Here is a 21,769-nt window from a genome sequence, read left to right as displayed (position 1 = left end):
ACAGGCCCCTGTTTACGAGGCCCATCCTGCTCTCACAGAGCTCCTGTGTCTTTCTACTGCTTCTGCAACTTGATGTTCATTTTTTTCCAGTGTCTAACCAAGCACCCCGTGGGCACACCTGTCTCCGTCACCCTCTCCGTCGACCCGTCTCCCTTTCTCTTTCCAACAGGCTCCCCCTCTGTAGGTCTCATCCCTCATTCGATAATTTGGGAGAAATAACTTCTCTTTTGAAGCTCCATGGCCCCGAGGCCTGGCCAGCCCCGCCCAGGGGTTCTGCAGCTTAGCTTCGGCGGGACACGTCTCCTTGGCTTCCTCGCTGCTCCTTCACCCACTCAGAGAAAGCAGGCCTATGAAAAGGTACCAGACATCCCATGTCAGCTCCAACTTAGGGCTTCACGACTCTGGACGAGTCCTCTCTGTACCACCGTATCCCTGTCCGTAATGTGGGATAATAACGGCACCCACCTCTCCAGGTTGTGGTGAGGTTCACAGCTGACCGCCAGTGTGACATGCCCAGGGCCCAGTTCGTAGTGAGCAGTCATCACAGTCGGCACGCATAAACATTGTTGTTACTATTAGCATTCCTTCAGAAATGCTGGCGACCTTGGGGAGAAAGGGGACCCCTCTCACACTGCTGGCGGGAATGCAAGCTGATGCAGCCTTTCGGGAAGACAGGATGGAGGGTGCTCAGGATGAAAACAGAGCTACCCTATGACTCTGCATTACTGGGTATTTACCCCAAAGATACAAACGTTGTGATCCGAAGGGGCACCTGCACTCCAATGTTTATAGCAGCAGTGTCTAAAATTGCCAAACTATGGAAAGAGCCCAGATGTCCACTGACAGATGAATGGATAAAGGAGATGTGGTATACATGTACAGTGGAATACTACTCAGCCATCAGAAAGGATGAAATCTTACCGTTTACATCGACATGGATGGAACTAGAGGGTCTTATGCCAAGCGAAGTAAGTCAGTCAGAGAAAGACAAATACCATATGATTTCACTCATATGTGGAATTTAAGAAATAAAACATGACCATAGGGGAAGGGAGGGAAAAATGAACTAAGATGAAATCAGAGATGGAGACAAACCATAAGAGACTCTTAACTCTAGGGAACAAACTGAGGGCTGCGGGAGGAGAGGGGGTGGGGGGAGGGGGTAACTGGGGGATGGGCACGAAGGAGGGCACGTGAGGGGATGAGCGCCGGGTGTTACGTGCAACTGATGAGTCACTGACCTCTACCTCTGAAACTAATAATCCACTATATGTTAATTAAATTGAATTTAAATTAAAAAATAAAAATGCTGTTCTCTTTCCAACACCTTTTACCTATCTCCACCAGGAGGTGACCTGTGGGAGGAGGTTCTCATCTGTCTGCCTCGCCCCGCAGCTCCCAGGAAAGGAGAGCCCGTGCCCCATCAGCAGGCACACATTGCTTCTGTCCCTTCTTGCCCCAGAGGCTCCACGGTCACTGGCACACATCCCCAGAGGGCACTCAGGACTGTGTGCCCGCGGAGAGCCACGTTCAGGACCCGGGAAAGGGCGAGCGGCCCACCCCACCACCTACCATGTGCTTCTCCTGCCTCAGCGCCGTGTCCAGATGCAGCAGATCTTTTAAGTGAAGGTTATAGATACACAAGTCAAGGTCCACACTGAAAAGTGGAAAGAGAAACAGAAAGCCACTGAGAGTATTTGAGATGGGGAGTTAATGCATCCAGGGTTCCAGGGAGTTAGCGCATCCCCGCTCAGTACAAGCCTCGGTGCATCCTGACTCCAGATTTTAAGCTCTGCAGTGTCCAGAGATGCCTAAGAGCTGCCCCAGGTTTATACGAAGGAATCAAGGGAACTACCTGAAACTCACTTGTGACCAGAGGGGAGCAGCTGCCCGAGACATGAAGGGCAGGAGGCAGCAAGAGTCGGAGGTGGGAGCAAAGAGGGATCACACCCACCCCTTCCCGGCACCGGAATATCGAGTCATGTGTCACCTCTCTTCTGCCCTGCAGGCAGACGTTCTCATGCCCATTTCACAGATGGGGAAACGGACTTAGGAAGTCAAGTAGCGGTCACACGGTCACAGGGCAGGTAAGTGGCAGGGAGGATTGGACCATGTGTCCTGCGCAGGCAAATGTACTTTGAATGGACACACCCCCACCCAAACTGTGACAAGGCCACTAAGTCCCAAAGCTCATCAACAGCCCTTCCCAGCCAGCGGACCGAGCCACCGTCCAGGTCAGCACCCAGCTCGGGGTCTGGGCCCTCTCCTTCCACAGCCCTGAGCCGAGGTTGGGTCTGGTTCATCTCACCAAGGAAGGGCCACTTGGACTCACCAAACTTCACAGAGCAGAGAGGTCTGAGGACTGATGCACAGATGTGCCGATTCAGTTTCTTGGGCCTCTCCAGTGTGCTGAGTGGTTTGGTGATTTAGAGCATGGACTTTGGCGATAAGCCAAACCCGACTCCATCACTCACCTCCTGTGTGACCTTGGGCAAGCTACTCAGCCTCTCTGTCTCCTTTTATTCTTTGTAAAATGAGGGCAATAATAGCACCTACTGCATAGGGTCATTCATAGGAATTAATTCATTGATGGATTCATTTCTTTTCATCTGTCACTGAACCTGTCCCAGGCTCCTGCTGTGCAGTGGGGACACTGCACTGAAAAAGACAGATCCGGTCATACTCATGAGATAATTAATCCCTGCAAAGTGCTCGGCACTCTGCCTGGTACACAGAAGGCACCTAATCAGTGCTAGCTGCTTTTATGCAGGGCCCAGGGCACGTCAGGGATTCAGTGAGGCCCCCTAATGGGTCTCTCCCCAGGGCTCAGGCCTGGCTCCATAACCCCCACGTTGGCCAACACCACCACGGTAGCTGGGGAGCTCCAGCTCGGACACTGCATGACTGTATGTCCGTGGCTGACTTGCCTAACCTGTCTGGGCCTCCATTCCCAACACTGACAGAGACAGGGTCCATTGGGCGGCTTCCCCACGCCTCCCCCTCCTTACCTCTCACAGATCAGTGCCTCGGGGAAGCTGCTGGCCCGGACAAAGGTGCGGCTCAGGAACCTGTCGTAGCTGGTGGCCGAGCGGATGCTGGACGAGGAGCTGCAGTCCTCTTTCTCAGCCTGGCTCAGGCTCCCCAGGCTGCTGGAGGGGGAAGCCTCCACAGGCTGGTTTGGCAAGACAGTCTGCTTTAAGTTTTCGTGCAGGGAAGGGTTGGAGGAACCATCGGCCAGAGGCTGGGGTGACGGGAGAGAAACCACACTCAGTCCGTGGGGCCTATTGTGACTTTGCTTCAGTAATTCCACCAGGAAGGCCAGGTGGAGGCAAACTGGGAGGGGAGGAGTGAACAGGTAGAGCTTCTCCCCCAGGGTCACATCCACGCCCCAGGGACCCATGTCATGGCTCTTGTCCCCAGGAGACCAGCCTCTGTGCAACAGGCTCCTACCCCTTAGCTGTTAGCCTGGGTCTGTTCCCCGGTGGCCCACCTGCACCCCACACTCGGCTGCCAACTCTGACCTCCGCAGCAGGCCGCCTGCCCCCCTCCCTCTCCCGCCACTGGCTCAGACCCCTGGGTGTGCTCTGTCTGCCAACCCGCTGACCACCTAGCTCTTCCCCATCTACACTGACCTCGGCATCACCCTCCCGACCCCAGGCCTTCAAGGTGGCTCCCCACTGCCCTTGGATAGGCCCAAAGCTCCTTATCAAGGAGCTCAAGCCCCATGCACTGCTGTGACCACGCGAGGTGACAGCCCAGTGCCTAGCGCGGCTGGAGGGTCCATCAGCTGTCCATTGCCACCTCTGTCCAGCCTGTCTTGCTGCTCCAGGATGTGCCTGCCCAAGCAGTCCTGAGCTGGCTGCCAGCTCCAAACCTCCCCTGTCATTTCAGACTTCTGGGCCTTTTCAGACTTCTGGGCCTTTCCAGACTCTGGTCCCCCTGCTGGAACAGCCCTCGCTCACTGCCTGCTGGGTGGAAGCATCCCTCCCCCGAGACACAGACCCATAGTCCTTCCCAGCCCATGCAGGCTTCCGCAGGCCTCTGCAGGCCTCTGGTCATTTCTGTCTTGCCTGGGCTCACACACCATCCTACCGGCTCTGCCCAGACCATGAGGGCCTCCAGGGTGAGGACGATGCTGTCCTGACCCCTGGATTACCCTAGTGCTCACCAGGAGCCTGCCTGGCCAGGGCTGTGGATGATGAATCACGCCCCTGCTCTGGGAGTTTGGCCCCTTCAACCGCCCACCAGATAGCTAAGTGCGGGGAGCAGTTTCCAATGTGCGTTCCTGGGAACAGTTCCAGTTACTGCTCCCTGTAAGTAAGGGTTCCGCAGAAAAATTAATTCGGGAAAGTCTGTGTTAAGTGAGGCGAAATCATTTCTTTGGTGCAGGACTTTGCAGAGCCTGGCTCCAGCTGTCTTCAAAAGCAAATAATCATTGAAAAAAAAAAAAAACGAACAAATACTGAGTGCTCAGATGTCACACGCTACGCTAAGCCCTATGTCTATTATCATTTGACCCCCAAACAACCGGGGGAGGCAGGAGGGCCCAGCGGCCCCCTTTCCAGATGAAGAAACGGAGGCTGAGTCAGGAAATGGCCCACAGAAAATGGTCGAGGTGGGAATTAAGATGGAGTCTGTGTGACTCCTCTTTATGGGCAGGAGAGTGGGTTGCATTTCTCTCCAGTACTGGGCCAGGGACTCTTTCCTTTTTGGAGACTCTCACAGGTCAATGGCCCCTGGAAACACCAGGGGATCTGCTGATCCCTGCAAAACCCCTGACCACTGGTGTGAATTCCCGGCTTCAGCTGTAAGACCTGCAGCCAGGTGACCTCGGGCAGGTCATTAGCCTCTCTGGGCCTCAGTTTCCTCATGCACAAAGAGGCAATAACTGTATGATTTACCTTATATGAAATGCCTAACACGTGACAAATGCTTAGCACTGTGCCAGCCCCCGCAGGACGTGTTCAATAAGGTGGGAGGGGGATGTGTGAGTGAGGAGCAAGCCTAGTAACTGTGTCCATGCCCGTGTTTGTATTAGCCTAGAACAGCAGGACACTGCCCAACTGTGCCGTCACCTGCTGTTCCTGGGGATACCTTGCTATACCCTGTCCCTGACAACGCTGTCATCAAGTGGATTCATCCTAAAGTTTTGCTCCATCACAAAGCCTCAAAATTATCCCTATTAAAAGGACTTGCTGTAAAACCCCCCCAGACAGGACCAAAAATCACATACTTCATCTGCCTACTCCTGCCCCAATCTCTAGCACCTTACTGAGTAATCGCATTTCTCAGACGGAGCTGAGGACTCTCACCCGGAACTTCTGATTGATGGGATAGATGACTTTTGCCTTCAGAGCAAATGCTGTGATGTTGCTGTTGAAAGCTGGCTCACATTCCTGGGAAGGAAGAACAAATGACATGGGGCGCTTTCTGTAAAAGGAAGGATAAACCACTAAGAGTTACCGAACTGTCACATCCCATTTGTAACAGTGGCCTCAGGAAGGGACCATAGCAGGCACATTTAGATCCAAGTAGGTGTTCACTTGCTAGGTGGCTGGGTGAAAGGGTGGAGGGATGGAGGGACGCAGGGATGCAGGGAGGGAGGGATGGATGGATGGAGGGAGGGAGGGAGGGAGGGATGGATGGATGGATGGATGGATGGATGCATGGATGGATGGATGGAGGGAGGGAGGGAGGGAGGGATGGATGGATGCATGGATGGATGGATGGATGGATGGAGGGAGGGATGGAGGGAGGGAGGGATGGATGCATGGACAGGAAAATGGATGGGCAGGTGGATGGATGGATGGATGAGTGGATAGGTAAATGGAGAGGTGGATGGATGGGTGGACAAATGGGTGGATGGATGGATGGATGGATGGATGGATGGATGGATGGACACACGGGTGGATGGGAAAATGGATGGGCAGGTGGGTGGATGGATGGATGGAAGAATTGGCAGATGGGTAGATGGAGAGATGGATGGATGGATGGACAGATGGACAAATGGGTGGATGGATGGATGGGAGGATGATGGAAAGGTGGATGGATAAATGGATGGGTGATGGACAGACAGATGTTATATAGTACATTCCTTATTTAATTCTAAATCTTCAGCTTTAGAAGAAATAAGTATTTAAATAACATAGCAATAATTAACAAGTTTTCCTAAAAATTGTGACCCACCTTTTAGTGGAAAAAGAAACAGAACAGTTTTAGCATTGCCAAAGGTGTAAACACTTCCACATGGCAATATTCATGCAAGACTCTGGATCAGACCCTTAAATGAAAAGTGGTTGGGCAAGTCTTTTCACTTCTCTCTGAGCCTCAGTCTTCCCAGACAGAAAACAGGTACCGTATCCACCACCCCCCGCCAGGATTGCATAGATAAAGCACCCAGGAAAGTAGCTGGAACGGAACAGAAGTGAAGCAATAGGCAGCTCTAAGGAATGACAGGAAGGAGCCGCGTCTCCGGGGAGTCTTCTCTGTCCACAGCTGATCGATCTCTTCATACTGCTCTACATCCCCACATCCTTTCTGGGTCTCTCTCCTGCCAGGGGTGCCCCCTGCACCTCGCTAGGTGGGTGCTGGATAAATGTTTTGGAAACAACCTGCAGGGGATGATGGCGAACAGGCAGACCAGTCAGGAGCCTGGCACTCCAGACCACGAGAAATTTCTACTTACTGGTTCTGAGCTGGCTGATGGGCTAACACTACACCCACATCTACCTTGATACTTCTCAACTACACCTTTCTGAAAATAAAAAAACTCTGTAACAAATGACTGATTGCCAGTTGCCAACTTGGAATGAGATACCCTACCATGGGGGATACAGAAGGATTTATCATTTCCTCATGATGCAGGCATTGACCCAGCACCTAACCGAGCCAGCAGTGTGGTCCCCGGGTGTCTCCAGAGCGGGTTTCACCAAGATGCCCTTCTGGGCAGGGGGGGGATGAAGGCCACATGGTGAGGGCAGGGCTTTGTCATTTCCATCTGTACTTAATGACTCACAAAAACAGACTTAGATGACAAGAATGGGTCAGACCACTGACACGTGCCACCTCCTTCCACTTCCGAAGGCTACTGTCTCCAGATCCCAGAGGGGGAGATGTGACACAGAGCAGTTAAGCCGTGAGCCCAAGGTCACACAGCTAATAAATGCCAGAATGGGATTTGAGCTCAGATTCCCTGAATCCAGAGTCCCTCCTCTTTAGCTGACATCTTTCTGTCTCCTTCAACATCATGCAAATAAGAACAGGGGTGAGAGCCAGGAAGTTAAACAGGAAATTGGGTGTTCAGTGGAGAAGACCCCTGGACTGGCCTCACCATTCTCCAGGAACACAGGTCAGATCCCAAGATACTTTGTCGCTCCCACACCCCAAACTGCCATGTCAAATCAACCACAAAGCCCACCAGCTTGGACTCCTAAATGTCACTTGGACCCATCACACTGTCCTGAGCTACCACCATAAGGCTGCCACAGCCTCCAAGCTGGCTCCCATCTGTGCACCGAGCGCCTACTGTGTGCTGGGCTCTTTATGCACTCTTGCTCATTTAATTATCACACAACAGTCAGCCTGGGGAGGTCCGTACTATTTCCATCATCCCTATTTCATGGAGTGAGGCTCAAAGGTTAACACCTTCCAATGCATTCTCTACATGGCAATCGGATGATCTTTTAAACCTGAAACCTCCATCACCGCCAGCATCAACCCCTTCCTGGCAGCCCTGTGATCCGAGGAGCAGAGCACGGCCTGTCCCAGCCCCCAGCATCCAGCCCCAATCTCTGCTTGAAGCCGTGTGGGTACAAAATCAAAGGATAGCAGTAAGATCGAAAAGGCTGATTTCAGAACAGGTTATATAATTTGTGGGGCCCAATACAAAATGAAAAGGGGGAGGTGCGTCTAATTAAAATGTGATTAAGATATTTCAATCTTGAGCAGGGACTCACCTGCTCAAGAAAAGCTAGGAAAGCAGAGGGCACCGTGATTTTCTAAACTTCTTACAAACAGAGGTGAAAAGAAAACACAGCATGGAAGAAGTGCAAAATGAGAGGAAGACACAGTCCCTGCCCTGCAGCAGAGATAGAAAGCAAAAACTGCACTTAATGTGGAAAACATAATTAGAAGCACCGGATGGAGATGCTGGGGTCTACCTGGGACGTCTGGAAGCAGAACCCAGGATGCACGTCGAAGCATAAGCTTAGGTGACAGGTTACTGTGGCTATTTGGGGAGCCTGTGAACGCATGTGTGTTTCCGGCCCATCCACCTGCAGACTGCAAGCCCCTCGAGGACTGAGGACTAGCATTTTGACAGTCATGGTGTTTGTCAGGATGAAGGACCTGGAAGCGCTCGGCATATGGAATCCAGGAGTGAATAGACTTCTGCTGTTTTTAGTTTTTGTTGTTGTTGTTGTTTTTTTTTTTTGTTTTTTTTTATAGCTTTTCTTATTAAGTTCAGATGCCTTCCAAATTCTGATAATCTTCTCAACCGTAGCAATACAATTATACAGAAAATTGGTTGTCGTGCGAGCCTACCACATAAAACTTCTTCAGCTGGAGCAATGCAATTTTTCAGAAAATTAGTGAAAGCATAATTGCCAGAAAAGAAAAGGCGTTTCGCTCACCGACGTAGAGGTGTCCCTTCAGTGAGTGTACGGCGGCGTCACAGAGGAGCTGACCCTTCGCCCTCCTCCAGAACCAAAGGACGGCATGAGGAGAACCAAGGCTGTGCCGTGGCACGCTGAAGAACCTTCTGGAATTTTCTGTTTGTTTTTGACTTGACGTGAGCTATTCATCAAAATAAAGTTCAGGCAAGGAGTGGTGCGAACCACAAATGCCTTGGTTTTCCGTGCATTCCGGGACGTCGAAGTTAGAGTTCAGCTCACCCTGTCAGAATGAGCCCTGGCGAACATTCCCTGACAAGCTTGGTCTGCAGAAGGCAGGGCATTTTGGCAAGCCAGTCCCTGGAAGAGGCAGATCTTTAACTCGGCTCTTGGCAATGATTAGCTTGATCGTAGGCATCGTCTGGCATTGCTAAATGGTTAACATGTAAAACATTACCAGGTAGAAACATGAGCGAACCTTCCAGAGAGGTACAAGGACTTGGCTCCCCTGGAGACACCGATGAACACTTGTCCTGTAGCCGGAATGTTCATGGAGTTCACCGATGGGTGACCCTCGGGCAAGCCTCATTACTGTCATCATGAAGCTGAGAAACCGGAGGCTCAGACAGGTTATGTCTCTTGCCCAGCATCACACAGCAAACAGGTGACAGGGCTCGGTTCCTGGGAGCCAGGCGCCAGGGCCCCTGAGCCAGTGTGTTTTCACCGAGTACTCCAAGGCCACCCTCTGCGTGAGCAGGGTTGTATTCATGCAATTCAACCATGTGAAGCATGCAATTTAGTAATTTTCAGTATATTCACAGACATGTGCAACTATTCCTACGATCAGTTTTGGAACACTCTTATCATCTCAGAAAGAAACTCCATACCCGTTAGCTATCATCTCTCTCACCCCCTCCCCAAGTGCCCAGCAGCCTCCTTTCTGTCTCTGTTGATGTACCTGTTGCAGACATTCCATATGAATAGAATCCTGCAGTATGTGGTCTTTCGGGACCGGCTTCTTTCAGTTAGCATTATATTTTCAGCGTCCCTTCATGCTGTAACGTGTTTCAGGATTTCTTTCCTTCTTATGGCCCAAGAGCATTGCATTGTGTGGACAGAACACATTCTGTTGAACCATTCATCAGCTGATGGACACTTGAGTTTCCACATTTTGGCCAAAGAGGGCTGTATGAACACAGTGTACAGGTTTTTGTGTAGCCGTATATTTTCACTGGTGTGAGCAGGGTTTTGATAACACAGGGTGATAGGGACAGAGGGAGATAGATGAGGGAAAGAGAGATATCACGCACCCACCTGTCACACAGTCACACAGAGATGCACGCAGAGAGAGAAATGAGAGAGAGGGACCTAGAGAGCCGCCCTGATACACACACATGAAGACACATGGGGAGAGACAAGCACTTGGGACCAGAGAGGCAGGGACACAGGCTGGACACACAGCACCTGCGTGCCAGGGGCTCGCTCCAGCTCCAGGTCCGGCTCCCCATGCCAGCCCTATGAGGGCAGCTAATCTTTCCACTGGACTGTGTGAGGGAATCGTCGAGAAGGGGATATAAATAAGATCTACCTCATGGGGCTGCTGAGAGAGGTGTATGGGGTGATTCACACGCGTGTTCACATCACTGAAAAGTGACACATGGGAAAATGCCTGGCACTCAGTAAGTGCTAAGAAAAAAAAAAAGCCCCGAAAAACCAAAAAACAAATAAAAACCTTTCCCCTTTTCTCAGGAACCCTCTAGCTCTCTGTCTGTCTATCTACCTATCTACCTACCTAAATATCTATATTTACCTTTGGGCAATTGAGGTTAAATGACTAGGATCCATGGAACTTTCTGGGGAGCACGAAGTGTCTAGAAATAGCACACCTTTGGAAGAAACACTCTCTTTCTCCGCGGAGCTCACACACAAAGTGATACTCTATGGGCGGGCTCAGGCTGGACAGAGTGGGGGCCATTGAGGAAGGACCAGGGAGAATCCACCTTTAACATGTCCCTAAAGAGGCCCAGAGCCCTCACTCCTGGATATTTACTTAACATTCACTTAAGGGAAATAACATGAAATGAAAACAAACTTATACACAAACATTCACAGAAGCCCTATTCAGGATAGCCAAACACGGGAAACAACCCACTCTGTGCTCTATCTCCGCAGTGGACTGAGCAATTAGAAGGGATAAATTATTGATATGTACAACAATATGGTGAGTCTCCAAGGCAGGATGCTGAGGCAATGCCAACACAAGCAAGCACACGATCCCACTGATGTGAAATTCTAGAAGAGCAAAACCACCCTGGTGATAGAAATCACAGCAGTGCCTACTTCTGAAAGGGGCAGGGCGGGGGGTGGGGGGAGATGCAGGAGGGTAAACCAGAAAGGGGCACTGGAGAACTTTCTGGGGGTGATGGAATGTTCCAGATTGGGGTTTTGGTTACAAGGATGTATATACTTACCCAACTATAAACTTCAAATTTGTGCATTTTGCCACATGTAAATTATACGGCAGAAAAGAAGCCAACTGGGACAGGAAATCTGTCAGAGGCTCACCTGGATGGCATCTGCACTGCCAAGTGGGACACAGGACACCCAACACATGACTTGGCAAATAAACCCAAACATGCAGCTTACGTCCATAGCCTCCTCCTTTGTCATCTGGGCTTCTCTCCTCCTCCTTCTGGATGGGGAGCCGGTTTCTGAGGGGTCCGGTACATGAGACTCTAAATTCTTGAGCAGACTCTGAGCATCGTCTTTCTAAAATCCAAAGGTGCGGGTGGGGAGAACACATAAAGCTGGTCAGCCTAGTGCCCCTGGGACTCAGGCCATCAACCCCCCACCCGACGTGTGCTCATCTCTGTGTCTCTGCCTGGCTCTCTGCGCGCAGCGTCACGCCTCCTACCCCTCCTGGGGTCAGCCACACAGGCTTCGAGACTGTCCAGGCGTCAGCTTCCTGAGAAGCCCCCGGGTTCCCTGCCTCAGGATGTCCTCCGGACCTGGAGGTCATACTTGGATCAAAGGTCACTCTACTGTTCTTCTGGGTTGGGGGCCCTTGGTAGCCTGTGAGCTCCCCGGGGTAACAGCTGAACACGGGAAATGGCACATAAATATTCATTTTCCTGTTATTTCCCATAATGCCATCAGATGATTTCAAGAAAATATTTTAAGTACCCTTAAATTATAGAATGGTTTGTATTGTGAACCACGGTTGATCCTTGGTAATGGTAGAGTCTGCATTTGTAAATTTGCTTACTTGTCGAAATTTATCTGTAACCTCCCCAAATCAACACTTGTGGTGCTTTTGAGGTCATCCCTGGGCATGGGCAGAGTGGTGAAAATTCAAGCTGCCTGCCGTGCTGTGTCCAACAGAGAGCCTGCAAGGTGACACCCTGCCTTCCTGAGTCAGCTCTCCTACCGCAGACCAGGGTCCCTTTCGTGTTCTGTGAATGCCCTTCTTCTCCCACATGTCTGTGCTTTCCGTTGCTGACATAGTTGTTTTAAAATGACCCTTAAGTGTCGTGCTAAGTGCCGTGCGGTGTTCCTAAGGGCAAGCAGGCTGGCGTGCCCCTCATGGAGAAAATGTGTGTTGGATAAGCCTCATTCAAGCATGAGTTATGTTGTGCCATTGGCTGTGCGTTCACCGTTCATGCATCAACAATTTGTATTAAATAGGGTGTCTTTATACAGAAACACACATCAAACAAGGTTATGTATTGGCCGGTTAATGAAGATGTTGTGGCCAGAGTCTTGCAGAAACCTAGCCCTGTGTTTCTCCTAGGAGCAACGATTCAGTGTTTGCTAATTCTCTGTTTGCCATGATTCTGTAGATCATAATGACCAACGGTACTTGAAATCCCATTATGCCAGAGACCCTGATCAAGCCCCTCTTATGGTGCTCACGGATATAATCTTTACACTGAAGAAACATTGCCAGTTTGTCATGGAATTAGCTAGCAACTGTTACGAAGCAGCCCGAAGCATCAAGGCTTATTCTAGTCACCGGGAATGGAGTAATGAACAAAATAAACAAAGCCCCTGCCTTCATGGAGTTTACAGTCCAGCGACAGAAGAGAGATGTAAATAAATATGTAGTAAGTCAGCGGTGGTAAGTGTTAAGAGAGAAAGGTGATGCAGGGCAGGAGAATGGAAGGGGAGGCCTCTTGGGCAAGGTGGCGTTTGAGAAGAAATGTGAAGGAAGTGAGAGAGCGAGCCATTCAGATATGTGAGGGACAAGCTTTCCAGGAGCGGGCACAGCAAGTGCAAAGGCCCTGTGGCAGGACCATGCACAGCATGCCCAGGGAAGGCCTTGTGGCTACACCAGTCTGGGGCGCAGTGGAGGGGGGCAGATGACGAAGCCAAGGATTTAGGGATTGTTTGTTTAGCGGTTACAGCTGACCACTACAGGGGTTCTGCAGGGAAGGACCCAATCAGATCATCCTGCAGTAGAGACTCCAGCATAAACCTCATCTATCCCATGGAGGAGCAGTGTTATTTTGTTCCCCAGTTAAAAGTAACCAGGAAGCCAAGGGTCACCAGCCACTTGAGGACAGACTGTGATATGAAAGAGAAACCCCCAAACAAACAAAAGGAAAAAGCAAGCTGGAAACAGACACTGTGTAGGGAACAGTTGTTTATTAAAACAAATAAACAATTATAACATCCTCAGAGAGCCAAGAGAAGATGTTACACTCACAAAATAAGAACAGGGCAGCAGAAACATAGGACGTTCTGAGGACAGAACAGGGGACTCAAAAATGAAAAACGTGAAAATCTTGACACAAGTGTTGTTGAGAAAAGCCTTCCAAAAATGGCGTAAAAAGAAAAAGAGATGGAAAACAGGAGAGAAGGAAGGCAATTGGTGGTCCAATTTAACCAAAACATGAGACGAGTTCCCGAAAGAAACAACAGAATATATAAAAGGAAAAGAATCATCAAGGAACTCAAGAGAGTGAGTTTGCACACTGAAAGGGCTTCCTGGATGCACGGCCCAAGGAGGGCGATCGACCGCCACCAACCCCCGTCCTGGTGTGCTTCCTATGCTGGGAACAAAGAAGAGATGCTTCCAGATTCCACAGGGAACAAAACAAAGTTATCGGGAATCAGAACAAAATCCTATTTCTCCACATCCACCATGGCAGTTGGAAGACAATGGAAAAAATGCCTTCAAAATTCTGGGGGAAAATTATTTCCAACCTGGAATTCTATGACCTAACTACTCTCACGAAGTTGAGAATAACGACAGAAGGGCACAGATACTTTCAGACACAGAAGTTCTTAAAAACACTCCCCTCCATCTCTTTCTCAGGAAGATCCTGGAGGCCGTGCTCCACCCAAAGGAGGAAATGATCCCAGAAAGAGAGTGGAGGGGACCCCCGAAAGCGGGTGCAACGCTGGGGAGGTGACAAAGTTCCAGGGTGATTGGCCCTGAGAGGTCCCACTGGTGACAGCGAAAGTCTACGCCAGCTGCTTTTCGAAGGTTTAAGAACATAAAACATCACTGGAGGGGCTCCTTAAACACAGCTTGCCGGCCCCACCTGCAAAGATTCTCATCAGTGAGTCTGGGGTGGGGCCCAAGAATTAGCATTTCTAACAAGCTCCCCCGGCTGCTGCTGGTGCTGCTGGTCTGGTCCAAACGAGAGAAGCAGCGGTCCAGAGAGCAACCAACTCAGACTGGAGCAGGCGAGAGGTTTTCTGGAGAGGTGTTTTGCAAGAAGATAAAATTGATCAAATAATGCCTTCAAATGTCTCAAAAAAATGCATAGAAATGGAGGGGAAGCCAGCGTTAAATGAGCAAGTACACAAAATATGAGCCAATGGGGGGAAAAAAGCCCTGGGTAACTATTAATTTCAGAGAAAACAAAATGCAGTGACAAAAAGGAAAATAATCATAATCATAGCTGATCCTTGACTTACAGTGAAAATTGCTTACAGAATCATAAGAAAGGAAACACTGAATACTGATTTAACCAAAATTGCCCTATGGCCACAAGGGGGCGGGGCGGGGGGCGGTGGTGGCTGGTGGGTGGGTGTGCACAGGGAGGAGAAAAGAGAGCTGAACGTCTCCCCAGTCCACAGTGGGAAGTCAGTGCTATGCCGAAAGCGAAAAATGCAAGGGACAGCCAGGTAAGCAGGTTATTTACAAAGGGGAAATAAATGACCAAAGAGCCGGCTGAAAGAGCTAGACGAGGTGGCTTCTGGGAAGTGGCGAGTGGACAGTGGCGTTGCTGCCAATAAATGAACACTTGATGTGCATGTATAACGTCGATGCAAATATAAAGTTTTAATGATGAAATAAAAACAAAAGAAAAAAAAAGCAACAAAAAGAAAGTGGCGCAACACACAATTACGAGCTGGGTGATGTGGACCAGAGGAGAACAGAGATCCCAGGGTGCTCGAGGGAAGAAGTACCTCATCCAGCCCGGAAGGGCTTCTCTCTGCATCTGAAGGATGAGCGGGCAAGCAGAGAAAGGTCACTGCAAGCAGACAGAATGGATGTGCAGAAGCAGAGAGGCATCAGGGGAGCAAGGAGAGGCTGGGGGGCTGGAAAACAGGATGCAGGGGGTGCACGGCACCTTGCGTTTGGCTGGATGCCCCGGGGAAAGGCAACCACCTTATGCACCGTTTCCTTACGCTAGGAAAAGAGACTTAAGGAAGAGAGGAGGAAAGGAGTCCACTTAGAAAGAAGGCTGTTGCCAAGGTCCCAGCCAAATCATGAGAAAATCCCGGCAACCAGACCCTGGGGCCAGAGCCCCCTCTATGGCTACTGCCCTGGTCTGAGCCACCATTACCTTCAACTGGACTAGTGCAGCCCTTACTGACCAGCGGCCCAATCTCAGATAGTTTGGTTAACCCCTGTAAGCCTCAGCTGACTCAGCTGTGACATGGGCCACCACCATGGTCTGAAGGTGTGCGTCCCACTCCCCATGCGTAGGTTGAAATCCCAACTCCCAAGGTGACGGTATCTGGAGGTGGGGCCTTTAGGAGGTGATTAGGTCCTGGGGGTGGAGTCCTCCTTACAAAAGAGGTCCCAGAGATTCCCTGACCCTTCTACACTCTGCGGACACAGGGAGAAGTCTACAACCCAGAAGCGGGCCCTCGCCAGAACTCAGACGTGGTGGCACCTGATATTGACTTCCGGCCTCCAGCACTGTGAGAAAGAAGCTTCTGTTGTTTCTAAGTCACACAGTGTGTGGTACTTTTCTTACAGCAGTCCGAACAGACTAAGACAGGTACTACCTGTTACATCACCAGATGGCAGAGGACTAAAAGCTCTGATTTAGGGGTTCGGACAGACTGGGGTTGAAATCCAGCCCTGCTCTTTATTCATCACATGCCCCTGGACCAAGAACATGGTTGGGGAGCCTGGACTTCCTTCCCTGGCAAGTGAGGATAATGACAGCTCTCCGACTCAGGGGTTTGGGGCGGGAATAGAGAAACCAAAGTCCACAAACACTCAGCTCGGAACAGGGCACCCAGCAAAGGTTGTGCACGTGTTACTTCCCTCTAAACACAAGAAGCCAGTGTCTCTCAGTGTCCCTTAACTGCCAGAGGGATGTGACAATCTCAAACTGACCTACAAGCATCTCGCACTATATTAGTTGCGTTCAACCTTTATCACGCCTTTCCAGCAACACACTCCCCCAACGTCAGCAGCCATCTGCTGGACTTGTCTCCTTCTCACATGGGCCAGGAATGCAGGGAACAAGACCACACACTGCATCTCAGATCCTACCAGACTTCATCCCTCAAAGAGGTCAAAGCGGCAAGGACCCAAGACAGTGATCACACCACACGGATCAAATGCCCGCTGTATGCCCACCATCTCCACACAACATCCTATTCTGTAACAACGGTCACATGAAGCATCCATGAATCCCCTTCCGTGACCACTGCCACCCATGGAGAATACAGTGACTGGGCTTAGACACACATCTGTCACCTTGGCAAGTCACTGAACCTCTCTGCGCCTCAGTTTCCTCAAAAGCAAAATGGGGTCCTTAAATAGAACAAACTCACAAATCTGTTCTGGGGATCCAATGAGATAATTCAGGCACAGAGTCTAGCTCAGCGCCCAGCACACAGTTGGCAAGCACCGAACTCCCCAGGGTGTGCTACAATCAAATGTTCACTTAAAATCTCGCTTTTTCTGGAGACGGTGACCCTCCAGCAGCAAGGGCAGGGTCTGTCCTGCACAGGACTGTGGCTGGCAGAGGTGCTCATCACACTCTTACTGCAGGGAGGAAAGAGTGAATGAAGGCACGAATGCATGCCAGGGTGGCAGCTGGGACTGGAGAGGCTAGTTAGGTAACCCACACCGCAAGCAGCAGAACGGACAGGGGTGGGGATCGCAGCCCTCCTGTCCACCGCGCTCAGCCGGGCCCCTCGGCCAGCGGCGAGTCCGGACCCTTGGGGCTCCAGATGAGAAGACTGAGGCCTCGGTGGGCTTTAGCGGCTGTCTGCGGTCGCACAGCGGAGTCGGACAGAGCCGCCACTTCTGGAGGCCCCCCAGGCCGGTACGCTCCTGTCACTCCACCGCCCCCCTCTGGACTCGGTCTCCAGCTCGCTCCTGGGCTGGAGGGGAAGACTGGGCAAGACCCGGGGCTCGCGACGCCCGCGATCTCGCTCGAGCGCCGACTGGGCGCAGGAGGCCCGCGCGCGCGCACCTCACCAGGCCCCCAGCCCCGCCGACCCACCTGATGCCGCGGCCGCGGCCGGGCGGCGCGGCAGCCGAGCCAGAGGCCGAGGCCGAGGCCGAGCGCGGCGCCCAGCAGCACGGCGGGGGCCAGCAGCCCGGGCGCCGGCCGCACCGCGACCCGGCCCAGCGGCAGCCGCGCGTCGCTCTCGCAGGCCGCCGCGTCGCGGGCCATCGGGGGCGCTCAGGCGGCGGGCCGGCCGCATCGCCCCTGCCGCCGCCCGCAGCCCGGGCCCGCCGCCGGGGGCCCCGTCCCCGCCAGCTCGGCGACAGCAGACTCGCGGCCCGGGCGGGCAGGGGCGCGGCGCGCTCCGCCGATTCCTCCGGCCCGCGCGCTCTCCTTCCTCCTGCTCGGGTCCCCCTTCCCGGCGCGGCCCCGCCGGAGGGAGGAGCCTGGGTCGTCCGCCCGAAACTTCGAGCCGCCCCCGCCCGGGCCTGCGGTTGCACTGAGCATGCCTGGCGGGAGGCGCGCGGCTCAGCCAGAGGAGCTTTCTGGCTTCCCGCGGAGGAATGGGGGGGGGGGGGTCCCGCAGCCACGGGGGAGGGTGTTCCTCGGTTAAGCTTATTGAGGAGCATGTAAGATTTAGCCTGGTGATGTCAGTAACTTTTTCAACAGCCCTCTGAGAGGGAGCTCATCTTCCCGGTGAGGAAGCTCTGGGTCAGAGCGGCTAAGTGACCTAATGAGGGTCCAGCCTTTACAGAGAACCTGCTGATGGAGCCAGCACCAGGCCCGCAAGGAACCAGACAAGGTCCAGACATTGGGGATCTCATGGGCTGTGTGGGGAGATAAACAACCAGATGAATTCAGCGTCTGTTCTTTCCTCTAGCAAACATTTACTGAGCAGCTACTAGATGCTAGCTCTTTCTTGTCCTGGGCCCTGGGGATACAGCAGTGAACACAAACACACGCACATCTTTGGAACTCAATTCCCTATGAGGGCCAGGGCAGGAGTTTCACGGGGATCCACGGCAACAGAGCAGGGGGCTTTTGTATCCTTCATCTGGATGTCCATCTCAAGTTTCTAGTTTTTATATCAGTACCTCATCAACCTTCCAGGTGGGCAGGATGGGAGGTAGTATCCAGACTGACTTCTTATAGAAGACACGGACAGCTAGAGAGAAGTTGCTCATTCAAGGTCTCGCAACCAGGAGATGGGACAGGTGTATTAACAGCTGTGTCCTGCTGGCTTCAGGGCTCGCCCTCTCTGCTACTCAGGGATGCTTAAATGTTTCCTTTGAAGCACCTCCAAGGCTTCTGATAACGTGTATGGGACAATAACCCGAAGTTCTTGCTTTTTATGCTGGATGTTTCTTTGGACATTCAGAATTTAGTTTTAAAAATGTAGGGTTCTTTGCCTTTTACTTTATTATAAAGTTGTTTGGATATTAAAATCATCCTTTAAATGACCCATGTCAAATAGAACTGATGGTCCAGCAATATGCTAGCATCTAGCCTTTGGCCTTGTCTCACTCCTGGCATTCTGCCAGGTACCCGCAGGGCAATGTACCTCTGGTGGGAAGCCTGGCTAATACATTTTGAGAGTCTCAAACCTCACTGCCTTGTCCATGTTGAGTTAGGGAGGGCGTGTCCTTGGAGGAGTTGGAGGGAGAAGGAACTGACAGGTGCCAGGCTTCCTGGCCTGAGACTGCATGATAGGCTGCCCCCTGCAGGAGAGAAGCCTTCTCCCCAAGGAGCAGGTCACTGAGGACTCAGCGGAAGCAGGAGGAAGCAGAGAAACTGCTCTACCTGGCCTCCTCCCAGTATCTATCTCCCCTGGCAAGGCACACAACCCTACCCCCACGGAGAATTCAAGCCTTCTGGCTCCAAACACGAAATCCCCTCTCTCCGGTTCCCCAGAGATGTCCCACAGTGGCTGGCCTGACTACCTGTCTGGGTACCTGGGCAGGTCCAGGGGCTGCTCCACAGCAAGGGCTCAGGCAGTAGGAGCCCAGTGCGGCCTGAACTAAATCCAATAGAGAGGGAGATCCGGCTCCTGATCTGCGGGTCTCCCTCCCAGCCCGTCTGTGCCGTCCTGTCCCCTCTGGGCTGTCCAGCACACATGGCTCTGCCTTTCCAGATGCTTCGCAGTTCCCTATTAAGGGGCTGGTGAGTCTGGAGCAGACTCTGGGCTCAGCCCGCTGTGATGTGTGCGTGTGTCAGGGAAGGCTTCCTGGAGGAGGTGGTTCTGAGCTGAGAACTCCGTAGGCATCAGTGGAGCGGCACTTGGAAGCCCTGAGATCTTTGGGAGCAGAGGAGCGACCCGATCTGAATCTGATTCGGGTGGAGCTGAGGCCCTGGGCGGGGCGCGAGCAAACCCAAGTGTGGCTCCGGCCTCGCTCCCTCCCTCCCACGCTCGTCGCCCTCCCAGCCTCCTCCCCGCCCTCCCAGCCCCCCCAGCCCCAGATGCCGGAGTCCGTTCCAGAAAACTTTCCAGGGCGGCTCGCACTGAGCATGCTCCGCGGCGGGGCGGGCCTGGGGTCCGGAAGCTCCGGCGACTCCGGCGCGCCCGCCACTTTGCGATCGCGGGTCCGGAGGGGCGATGGGCTCGGTGGGCGCCGCGGGGCGCGCCACGTGGGTGCTGGCCTGGAGCCTCCTGGCTGCCGCCCTGGCGCTGCCCGCTGGGCCCGGGGGCCGAGGCTGGCACCCCGCAGGCCGGGGACTCCTCGGGCGCCCCCTCGGCGGGCAGCCCCTCCCGCATCCGCCCGCGGCTCCCGGGGCGGGGCCCGAGCGGACTGCGCAGGTAAGGAGGGCCCGCCACCAGTCTCCTCTTGGAGGACTCCTGCGGCTGAGCTCCGTCTACACCGGCGGCGGGGAGACCCCTTCGAGTTGGGGAGATTATCGGAGGGAGGGAGGGCAGGGTCTGAGTAGGATGCGTCGCGTGTTCCTTAGTGTTTGGCGCTCGGGCCCTCCAAGTCCCAGGAAAGCTGGAGCCCCGCGCGCTGGCCGCGGGCTTGGACTTTGCCAGCCGCCCGGGTCCAGTCCCTCCCTGAAGCTTAAAAGCCCAGTGACCTAGGCCAGGCGCTTCACTTCTTGTGCCTCGGATTCCTAGTCTGTAAGCCTTTGCAGCGTCTACCCCGCGGGTGGGTGCGCGAGGTAGGCGCGTGGGCCTAGGCACCGCGTTTGCGGAGCTGAGCACGCCTCGAGTGTAGCGGTTGTTAGAAGAAATCTAAATAATATGAAAAAATGAGCAGTTCCTAAGTTATATATTCTTTATGACCCTTAAAAGTTATAGTTATCTACTGGTGAATCTTGGTCACTTCAGTAATGACCCTAAGATACCCCTATTTCCGTAGTGGGTTATAACCCACTTTGCTTTTATGCTATTTAAATTAAGTTCTTTTCACTTCACAGGGCACTCTATCGCTAATCGTGCCTACAGTTGGTGGAGATTCTAATCTCAGTTTCCCAAGTGCCAGTGTACTCTTAATTCCTAGTTTGACATCTTTGCAAATAAATGCATGTACGTGCTTTCTAAATGCTTTAAAAAAAATCAGCACATTCACAATACTGATTATGTCTTTTGAGAAAAAAGGGGAATGCTTTTGGGAGGGAGTCCGAAGATATATTGGTAATATTTTACTTCTTCAGCTGGGTGATAGGTATCCAGAAGTTGGCTTATTATTATTTGTTATAATTTACATATACATTATACGCCATCTTTTGTATGTATGAAACATTTCGTAATAAAAAAGGAAGGACAAAAATTAAAAAAAAAGAGAGAAGAAGAACAGTTGGGATTACTGGCTGGCGTTTTCCTGACTGCACTCTCTTGGTTGCTGAAATTATCCACTTCCCATCCACCCCTCCCTCTGTGGCCCCAGATTTGGGAAGGCACAGAGTCCTGGCTGTCTCCCTAGATTCCCCTTGCCCCTTCCTCCAAAGCTGGCCACCAGTTCTCCTGCCTTTTCTTCCGAGTCCGCTGGGATGTCTGCAACCCCCGCCCCAGCCCCCAGGTTCAGTGCCCACCCCTTAGCTTCTGGCCTTTGGTGACCATTTCATCTGAGTCTCCGCCACCCCCTAATTTGTGCTCTCCCCCACCCATTTCCCCCAATGGCTGGTGTCCAGGATTGGTGATCTGTCCTTGGTGTACCTATGACCACTTCCCTCCCCAGCCGTCACCCCCTCTCATTGACTCCCGGCAGCTAGGGTTCTGTTTCCAGGACTGCCCTGTTCAGTGGTCTCTCCCCTCACTGCCTTGGGGGTCCTCCCTGCCCTCCCCCAGGGGCTGGCTCTCCTGGTCCTGTTGGGTTCTCTACCTACAGACCCCAAGGTGCTTGCTACCCTTGCTACAGAGTTTTAATCTGTAAACCTTTAAAGGAGATTCTGTTCCTTTTCTGTTATTAGAGTTTCACTAGAGAAGACTGAATAACAACACTGTGTCAGTTTACTGAGCTTTAAAAAAGTCCCATGACAGAATGTTTTCACAGGGTCCTTTCACTTGCTCTTGTCCCATGA

General features: G+C 52.4%; 2 protein-coding genes across 5 annotated transcripts in view; one reads left to right on the top strand and one right to left on the bottom strand.

Annotated features, from left to right (window-relative positions):
* Positions 1–17,488, bottom strand: part of EVC (EvC ciliary complex subunit 1) — a 62,578-nt gene extending 45,090 nt beyond the window's left edge. For all 3 annotated transcript variants that reach the window (XM_028089447.2, XM_028089441.2, XM_028089443.2), the window contains exons 1-5: positions 17,315–17,488; positions 11,256–11,378; positions 5,313–5,396; positions 3,009–3,241; positions 1,573–1,657 (exon numbers count right to left, since the gene is read on the bottom strand). In XM_028089447.2, coding sequence (XP_027945248.1) covers positions 1,573–1,657; positions 3,009–3,241; positions 5,313–5,396; positions 11,256–11,378; positions 17,315–17,488 — 699 coding nt within the window. The remainder of the gene's footprint in view (positions 1–1,572; positions 1,658–3,008; positions 3,242–5,312; positions 5,397–11,255; positions 11,379–17,314) is intronic.
* A 2,365-nt stretch (positions 17,489–19,853) lies between these two features.
* Positions 19,854–21,769, top strand: part of EVC2 (EvC ciliary complex subunit 2) — a 128,499-nt gene continuing 126,583 nt past the window's right edge. For both annotated transcript variants that reach the window (XM_088020882.1, XM_088020881.1), the window contains exon 1: positions 19,854–20,054. In XM_088020882.1, coding sequence (XP_087877008.1) covers positions 19,854–20,054 — 201 coding nt within the window. The remainder of the gene's footprint in view (positions 20,055–21,769) is intronic.

The sequence above is a fragment of the Eumetopias jubatus genome, unplaced genomic scaffold, assembly GCF_037043125.1.
Source record: "Eumetopias jubatus isolate StellerSeaLion01/CBP00866 unplaced genomic scaffold, mEumJub1_p1.0 scaffold_2, whole genome shotgun sequence".
Lineage (NCBI taxonomy): Eukaryota > Metazoa > Chordata > Mammalia > Carnivora > Otariidae > Eumetopias > Eumetopias jubatus.
The sequence above is the reverse complement of the archived record's forward strand: the minus strand, read 5'-3'. Positions and strand labels throughout refer to the sequence as shown.